The 8,739-nt window shown below is 37.6% G+C and overlaps 2 protein-coding genes and 2 long non-coding RNA genes across 4 annotated transcripts in view; 3 read left to right on the top strand and 1 right to left on the bottom strand.

Moving 5' to 3' along the window:
• The window catches only part of LOC107664031 (dnaJ homolog subfamily B member 6-like), a gene marked incomplete at its 3' end in the record, with an annotated part of 5,391 nt that extends 3,498 nt beyond the window's left edge, over positions 1-1,893 (top strand). Inside the window, exons 4-7 of the mRNA XM_016454474.1 lie at positions 731-793; positions 941-1,048; positions 1,412-1,564; positions 1,853-1,893. Of these exons, the coding sequence (XP_016309960.1) occupies positions 731-793; positions 941-1,048; positions 1,412-1,564; positions 1,853-1,893 (365 nt within the window). The remainder of the gene's footprint in view (positions 1-730; positions 794-940; positions 1,049-1,411; positions 1,565-1,852) is intronic.
• A 19-nt stretch (positions 1,894-1,912) lies between these two features.
• Positions 1,913-3,002, top strand: LOC107664059 (uncharacterized). Its single transcript, XR_001631420.1, has 2 exons — positions 1,913-2,620; positions 2,707-3,002. It is a non-coding gene; the product is annotated as an uncharacterized LOC107664059 (long non-coding RNA).
• A 121-nt stretch (positions 3,003-3,123) lies between these two features.
• On the top strand, positions 3,124-4,018 carry LOC107664058 (uncharacterized). Its single transcript, XR_001631419.1, has 2 exons — positions 3,124-3,635; positions 3,722-4,018. It is a non-coding gene; the product is annotated as an uncharacterized LOC107664058 (long non-coding RNA).
• Positions 4,019-4,100: 82 nt separating this feature from the next.
• trpa1a (transient receptor potential cation channel, subfamily A, member 1a) overlaps positions 4,101-8,739 on the bottom strand; it is a 13,483-nt gene continuing 8,844 nt past the window's right edge. The window contains exons 15-28 of the mRNA XM_016454494.1: positions 8,182-8,348; positions 8,013-8,103; positions 7,870-7,929; positions 7,700-7,798; positions 7,551-7,621; positions 7,318-7,471; positions 7,031-7,120; positions 6,100-6,269; positions 5,879-6,008; positions 5,563-5,745; positions 5,399-5,467; positions 5,199-5,303; positions 4,880-4,989; positions 4,101-4,549 (exon numbers count right to left, since the gene is read on the bottom strand). Of these exons, the coding sequence (XP_016309980.1) occupies positions 4,333-4,549; positions 4,880-4,989; positions 5,199-5,303; positions 5,399-5,467; positions 5,563-5,745; positions 5,879-6,008; positions 6,100-6,269; positions 7,031-7,120; positions 7,318-7,471; positions 7,551-7,621; positions 7,700-7,798; positions 7,870-7,929; positions 8,013-8,103; positions 8,182-8,348 (1,716 nt within the window). The 3' untranslated portion in view covers positions 4,101-4,332. The remainder of the gene's footprint in view (positions 4,550-4,879; positions 4,990-5,198; positions 5,304-5,398; positions 5,468-5,562; positions 5,746-5,878; positions 6,009-6,099; positions 6,270-7,030; positions 7,121-7,317; positions 7,472-7,550; positions 7,622-7,699; positions 7,799-7,869; positions 7,930-8,012; positions 8,104-8,181; positions 8,349-8,739) is intronic.

Raw genomic sequence — 8,739 nt, 5'->3', positions numbered from 1 at the left:
TTTTGAGCAGTGTAGAGTAGCGTTTGTAGTTTGTCATTTCTCTGATCACAAATGCACACATGGTTTTATGTTTACGCGGCAGTGTAAGTCATTATAATCAGTAATTATGTCCCCACTGGATGCAACAAATGCCTAGTTTGTAACGGGTTTTCATGTTTTTTGTTTCGTCGCTCCGGCCGGGACACGGCATCAACAGTATGGCGAGGGGCGTAACATTTCTGTCACACGCTTGAGGTATTTTTGTAAAAATCGACGCGTTTCAAAAAGGCGGGGCATAGAGGAGAAACAATAATGTACAGTATGTTCAGTATACTGTAAACAATTTTTTTTTTTTTTTTTTTTTTGTATTTGGCCAATTCTGGCACAGCTGATTGCACACACTCTCACTGCGTCATCAAAATTGTATACTAAACAAAGCCTTATCAGCCTTGTACAGACTTTGCACTTTTGAGACAGTCCTTTATAAAGAGGGGTTGTGTTCAGCGTTTGTAGCTGCCGCTCTTTATGATGGACCTTACTCGAATTCCAAAAAATTAATAATGACTGATGTTACTGCACCCACTGTGTCTGGTGCTTTCCAGGTGTGATTCAGGGCTGGTGCATGAGTAATATAATTACTAGGTTACTGAGAGCTGCTGTGCAAAGAATCTATATGGTCTTTCACATTTTATGTTAGTATTTTTTCTTTACTGTGAGTTCATTGCTTAACTCTTGGTTTACTCTCCTTCAGCAAACAAAAGGAACGTATACGATCGATATGGAAAAGAAGGCTTAACTCCAGGTGGAGGTGGAGGTAAATTGCATCCTACAGTAAATTTTAATGATATGGTGTTTGGTCCGAATTAATTCCTAATTTGGAATAAATATAAGTATATAAATAATATGACAGTATGCCAGTCTGTTATGTTTGAACCTTTCATTTTTTTCCTCATTTGGACAGGAGGAGGAAGAGGACACTTTAATAATGACCACTTTTTCACATTCCGCAATCCAGATGATGTTTTCAGGGAATTCTTTGGTGGACAAGATCCATTTGCAGAATTCTTTGGTGAGTTTGTATTTACCTCAGTGTTTTTTTGTGTGCGTTCATTAGCAAAGTAGATTTTCACAGGCAATTCCATAGACCTTATGTGCCAGAGAAACAAGTGCACAGCCATCTTTAGAATTTTGTCTTTGAACTTCCGTTTTTGCGGTAACTTTTATCATGAGCATGGTAATGTTTGAAGCGGATGTCATAACAAATGTCAGTAGATCGGCAAGATTTTAAAATGAGCGGTTCATTCATAAATCTGTAAGGTCTTACCTTCATGCTGTGGAAATACAATCCGGAAGACAGAAGACGACAAGCACAACACTGAAAAGGGGCGGAGCTACATAAGGTCTTTAAATGCTACATTCTTTACATTTTTAGGTGGAGATCCATTTGACAATGACTTCTTTGGTGGCGGTCGACGTCACCACCACCACCAGCGGGGCATGAGCAGGAGCCGGACAGGAGGCTCCTTCTTTGGGGGCTTTGGGGGATTCCCACCTTTTGGAGCAGGATTTTCATCTTTTGATGCAGGTCAGATGTTACAAATATGTTTGTGCTTCAAATCAAACTCTTTTCAATTGATGTAAACGTGCAAACACAAACTGCTCAAAATAAAGACCAAAACTGACCAAAAAAAATTCTAAAACTTGTACTAGAAGTCAAACGTCAGGGTGTATATCTTTTTATAGGTATAAGGCCGTATAAATTTACATCGATGTGCAACTCATGGATTAGAAAACTTTTGAAAATGTCTTTTTTTGGTGCCATAGTATTTCTATCTTTCTTTACTTCTTTTTTTTTTTATTTTTATTTCATTAGGTTTCTCTCCCTTTGGGCATATGGGAGGAGGTGGATTTACTTCTTTGGCCAGGACGCGTCCTGGGAAAATGGCACGTATGGTCACCCTATTATATAATGCAACACTGTCAAAGTTTATTAATGAAAGATATTAAAGTGTTCATGGAAGTGTCATTTAAAAAAGCGTTGTAAAGAGAAGGGTTTGATAAGTATGGTGTTTAAAAAAAAAAAAAAAAATAATAATAATAATTTTGTTAAATTATGGATAGTTATCAATGAAAGGAATCATGAATTTTGTTACGCATAATAACATTTGTTAGCTGTTGCCTTTTAATGTCCTTGATCAATGCCTTCCAGCTCTGCCAAATGAAGCTGGCTGCAGTGCTACCAGAATGCATGGCTAACTAAACTAACAAGCTTTGTGATTTTGTTTTATGCTCTCTAAATGCATCTCTATCTCTGGATGTCAGAGGTGTAGTATGCATAACGCAGAATTATCATCATCAAAACAGTTTGGGGAAACTGGTCTGGTAATATAAAGTAAAAGTGGTTTTGAAAAACATCTTTTTAAATTAAATGCAGACATTAATACACTCATTAAAATAGTGCTCTTCCCCCATCTAAACTAAACCACACCCCTCTCTCTAGGAAAAGCCCAGGAGATAGGCATGCTGGAGGGTCACAGACAGAGGAAGGAGCTCCCTGACTCCTCGTCCTCCTCCTCCTCCTCCTCACATTCTGCAAGGCAGTCAGCTCAGAGAGAGGAGCAAAATAAAACTACAGGCAAAGGTCAGAAGCCCATTTCATATTTCGTGTGAGATTCCAGCAGCTCGAGCATGATCTTTGTGATACTTAAAAGTTATGTATCTCAACAGAGCAAACTGGAGTGAAGAGGAAGGGAATGACGGTGAAGGGAGAGACCAAAAAGGCCAAAGAGTCCTAAATTTGTCTCTGCATCTCAACTCATAGTACTGATAGTCTGACATACTGTAGCTGTGGATATTCTGTGTTGAGGTTGGAAAAACTCGCTAGCAATTTTTGTTGTTGTTTATTTTTTTTAGATGCAAAGGTCAAATTTATTATTTTAAGTTTTTTATGCCGATACTAATCGATAACTAATAGTAAATCATCTGCTCTGAAGAACTGTGACTGATACGTAAATAAAAAAAAAACTATGAAAATTAATAGTTTTAATGAGAATCTGTGCAAGCAAGCATTTCTCATTCACATGATCCACACAATTTATTAATAAACAAAATAATAATTTTGTTAAATTATGGATAGTTATCAATGAAAGGAATCATGAATTTTGTTACGCATAATAACATTTGTTAGCTGTTGCCTTTTAATGTCCTTGATCAATGCCTTCCAGCTCTGCCAAATGAAGCTGGCTGCAGTGCTACCAGAATGCATGGCTAACTAAACTAACAAGCTTTGTGATTTTGTTTTATGCTCTCTAAATGCATCTCTATCTCTGGATGTCAGAGGTGTAGTATGCATAACGCAGAATTATCATCATCAAAACAGTTTGGGGAAACTGGTCTGGTAATATAAAGTAAAAGTGGTTTTGAAAAACATCTTTTTAAATTAAATGCAGACATTAATACACTCATTAAAATAGTGCTCTTCCCCCATCTAAACTAAACCACACCCCTCTCTCTAGGAAAAGCCCAGGAGATAGGCATGCTGGAGGGTCACAGACAGAGGAAGGAGCTCCCTGACTCCTCGTCCTCCTCCTCCTCCTCCTCACATTCTGCAAGGCAGTCAGCTCAGAGAGAGGAGCAAAATAAAACTACAGGCAAAGGTCAGAAGCACATTTCATATTTCGTGTGAGATTCCTGCAGCTCGAGCATGATCCTTGTGATACTTAAAAGTTATGTATCTCAACAGAGCAAACTGGAGTCAAGAGGAAGAGAATGACGGTGAAGGGAGAGACCAAAAAGGCCAAAGAGTCCTAAATTTGTCTCTGCATCTAAACTCATAGGACTGATAGTCTGACATACTGTAGCTGTGGATATTCTGTGTTGAGGTTGGAAAAACTCGCTAGCAATTTTTGTTGTTGTTTATTTTTTTTAGATGCAAAGGTCAAATTTATTATTTTAAGTTTTTTATGCCGATACTAATCGATAACTAATAGTAAATCATCTGCTCTGAAGAACTGTGACTGATACGTAAATAAAAAAAAAACTATGAAAATTAATAGTTTTAATGAGAATCTGTGCAAGCAAGCATTTCTCATTCACATGATCCACACAATTTATTAATAAACAAACACAACCAATGTACAATGATTTTCAGTAATAAAACAGGTCTTGCCTTTGGTTGAATTTATGGTCAAACTTTGTAACATTTAACACATTCCTTATAGACACAATGCTAGATGCTTGGTATTTGGTTTCAGCCTTGGTTGTTTTACAGAAGCAAGGTCATACTGAGAAATATTAGCCACATCATCACAGTTTATGAGTAAATACAACAACTCTGTTCAAACAATGTCTTGTTCATGACGTTTTCATGAATTTGCAGACTCCCTTCTTTCTGGCGGTCACTGCCCTGAGCAGTGGACCCCATTTGCTCCTACTGAGGAGTTTCTCTTTCATTTCTTGAAAGACTGGGGGTCCGTCATGTTCTTCGGCCTCTGAGCTGATCTCCATCTTCTGCACTATAAGCTTTAGCAGGTTGTGTTGCTTTTCCATGGTCTCTGACATCTCCTTCATCCTGAGAAGATTCGCAGCACATGGTCAGGTTAGATCCCATGTTAAATTAAACGTAGATGAAAATGAGGATGTGAGGGATAGACTTAGTCTTTACTCACAACTTTCAAAACTGTTTTATGAAGTTTTTGTCTACTGAAAGCTTTTCTGCTTTGAAAGCTGAACAATCAATATGTTAAACAACAATACATTTCACTGAACGCACTGTACTTACAGCCTAGATTTTATTCCTGTCAACAATTAAACATGGCCCTGCCTAACGTATATTGGGTTTAATTCAGGAATTGATTAACTTAATTTTGGCTAACGAAGTTTTTTGTCAGGTTGGTGTTACCTGTATTTCTGTTTGGTTAGCTCCCGTTCCAGTGGAGTTAACTGGTAGATGGTAGGACTGAGACGGGTCCTGAACTTCCTCACCTCATTCCCACAGAAAAACCATATTTTCTGTTCACAAACACATTAAATCTGCCTTAACAAGTGATGGAAAGTTGTTTTTTAACCTAAAATTGTTTTTTTTCAGAAAATACTTCATATAGCTTTGTGTTAGTAAAATACATGAAAAATATGTATTTACCATCTACCGCACAATTATCAAATTTGGTTTGCCCTTTGAAACATGAACATTATCTTATTATTGTGTTGTGCTGTCAGACCTTTCCACTGAAGCATCTGTTTGGGAATTCTTTGAGGATGACCTGGTCCACCCGTTTCATAAACCAGTAGGGAAGCCTCTCCTCTAGATTAGTGTGAAGTTCAATCTGTGGAGCAGAATGACAACAAATCATTGTTTTTAGGGGGAAAAAATGTATTCTTATTATTAGGACACAGTATTAGTGTGTTGGTGTTGAATTACCTGCATTGCAATCCTCTTTAAACAGGCATTTGTCTGAACCTCTGCTATGTCACCAACAGCCAAACCAATCTAAACTCAAAATACACGAGTTTGATGTGTAATCTGGCATAGTGGACTTTTTTTTTAATATATTTAATTCAGATCCTGTTTTCTTTAGGACTTACCAGCAGGTTCATGAGAAGAATAGGCACAAGCAAGACAAACCAAACGAAGATTGACAATGTCAAAAGGGGGAAAGGAAGGTCTCCTTGCAGGAAGGGTTTCAAGAAATTGTCCTGGTAGTTGATTTCTCCTACCATCATGACAAAGGTCTGCAGCAGTGACAGGAACATCCTCCCGAAATGTTGCTGTAAAATTAATTCATATATTAAACTTAACCTATAAAACTAAACATTAAGACTAGTGTTCCAAAATGTCCACAAATTGTCATATTAATCTTTATTAGGTTTAATAATCATTTAGTAACACTCATATACACACCTGTTCGATCATCAAGGCATAGAATGCCAATGCAAATCCCAATATCAAGTAAAAGAACAGCAAAATAATGCTCAGCAGTGTCCGTGAGATCTCCCGAAACATTACCACATAAATACCAATCCGTTCAAACCTAAAGACATGAGAGATACAGATAAGTCCTTGAAAATTGTATGAAATGCTTCTGCTCTGTGGATGTATTAGTCACTCTAGCAGGCCAATACCGCTGGAGATAGAGGAGGAGATTCATCCAGGAGGCCAGAGCTGCCAGTGCTCCAGCCTGCCAGTGCCAGGAACTCTTCACGGTCAGCAGTAGCGGCACCACGAACACTAGAGAACAGATCGCAGCGGCCCAGTCCATGTAGTTAGACAGATCCCGCAAATAATTCACCCGCTTGCAAAGGCAAGACACAGTTTAAATGATTAGGCTTACAGTACTTTAACTTGCAGATCTTTTCAAGCTCATAAAGTGGTGAGGCTGTCAGAGGAGTCAATTGAGAAGATGAGCGTCCTCAAAATTATATTGCACTTTTTGCATTATCATCATCGTTATTAGTATTATTATTACACTGTAGCCCAGACACATCGCTCTTCTCGTTACTCAACTGACCAATTAGAAGATTGCAACAGAAATTGAAAGAAACTTTCACATCTTGCCAAAATATTGATGAAATCTAGATTATTACGAATCTCTCAAAACACGTAAACTTGACAAAACACACGTCGACTAAACTTGAGGTATAACTTAATTTGACCATAATGATGGAGTTCTTCTACGCAAAGGGTTAGTACATGTTAGATCAAATTAATGGTTAAATATTTATAATTGTGTAAATATTTATAAATGTACATTTATTGACCATTTATGTTGTGTTGGTGATCGGTGAGATTATAATGCGTTTATGATTATATTGAGATTATAATGCGTTATTAGGCCTAATTAAGAACATCTTTGCACGGGATCATAATCAAATCAGAAAACATAATATAAAAATCAGATCGGTTCCAAGCAGTTATTGGTTTGATCAGTATCAACTATCAAACATTTCCGCAAGACCCGTTCATTCATTCATTCATTCATTCATTCATTTGCTTGCTTACTTATTTGACTACTTACAGGTAAGGCTGGAAATATAAAGTGCAGCGTATACAAACCTGTTGAATTATTTGCAGGATCTCTTTCCCAACTGCATACATATTCATTGCAAGAACCAGGATCATACATGCTGTGATTATATAGGATTGCTGTATAGAAAGAGAAGTTGCGTCATAGTTTTTTTTCTTCTTTGTCTTTCTTGATGAATTGCTTTAGTACAGGGTTCCTCAAATCTTGCCTTGGAGGGCCTATGCCCTTCAGAGTTTAACTCCAGTTTGATCAGGGTTTGAGCTAAACTCTGCAGGGCAGTGGCCCTCCAGGACCGTACTGCTTTCGTATATTGTACCTTGTACAGGGACGTGCAGACCATATTGACTGATGTGACATTTCTTGCAGTGACCAGTGTGGGCTTCAGATTCACAATGAGATATGTTAGAGGAAACACCCCCAGGGCATACACAGTCATATTGAGCAGATGTGCTTTGATCCCATAGGCATTCCTGTTGAACAAAAATGTTAATTAGCTCAGGATGCTGAGACATCAAAATTTAAGATTCACGTTTCAGCTGTATAACTCACCATTTCATCTCCAAATATTTCTTGCAGACCGGATGTGTCAGCAAACTGACAAGGTTAAAATTCACCATAGCCTGTAGCGGAGACACATTTTCTGAACGTGGCCATTCACAATTAACACAGCTATAACATAGGTTTTGTAAAGTACCAACATTTAGTGCACTGAGAGGTTTGTAGGTGTTGTCTTTTTCCATGCCTGTCTTTTTAAGGTTTTGCAGTGGATGCTGAAGCCACCTGAAATTGTACTCAATCTGGAGAACATACAAAGTGTTAGCTGAAGAGGTTGATATACTTTATGCATCTAGTACAAAAGGAAACTTACGTAGTAATTGGTGCTGTTAACATCTTCCTCTGATTCCTTTATGCAAGTGTCTAGAAGATGCTGGGGAAACATGCAATGCCCTGCTGGTTAGAGTGTTAAACCTTTAATTTAAGTGTCAGGCTGAAGCAACAGTAAAAACTCACTTTAAAGGACTCTGGAAGAAACTCAATCATGTCCATGACAATGCAACGTTTTGATGAGTTTGGTTTGTACGTTGTCATCGCCTCTTCACATCTGTATTCAACAAAGATGAGATAAATAAAGAAACTGGGAAACACATTTCAAACATTTCTAGAAATTGGCCAAGCTGACCTGTCACTCTCGATCACAGTGTTGGTGACCTCCTTCCTCCCGTTATGTACGGCCTCATGCAAGAAAGAGGCATCATTCTTGTTGAGGATGATCTTGGCCCCTCTGTATAACAGCAGTCTTACTGTTGCCACATGACCTGCTCTAGCAGCCAGATGCAAAGCTGTGTTCTAAAAGAGATCAATATTTAGAGCACCACAATCGATAATTTTCTGTAAGTGTACAATTTGAAATAACTTTTTATTTTTAATATATTTTCAAATGTAATTAATTCCTGTGATGGCAAAGCTTCAGAAATCATTCTAATGCAAAAGCATATATTTGAAATATACCGCCACATTTGATCAGTTTAATGCATCCTTGCTCAATAAAAGTGTTAATTTCTTTATATACGCATATAGAAGGACAATGAAAAATATAATAGTAGGCCTAATATTAAAGTCATATACATTTAAGTATAATATATTATAAAAAAAGTCTACCATGACTTAAACATGTCATAGAAGTGAACTAAACAATTGTCTCACTGAATTTGAAGGAGAACAGCTGTTATTGGGGAAG

Source organism: Sinocyclocheilus anshuiensis, unplaced genomic scaffold (genome assembly GCF_001515605.1).
Source record: "Sinocyclocheilus anshuiensis isolate Anshui unplaced genomic scaffold, SAMN03320099.WGS_v1.1 scaffold23, whole genome shotgun sequence".
Lineage (NCBI taxonomy): Eukaryota > Metazoa > Chordata > Actinopteri > Cypriniformes > Cyprinidae > Sinocyclocheilus > Sinocyclocheilus anshuiensis.
This window is presented reverse-complemented; position numbering and strand designations above follow the sequence as displayed.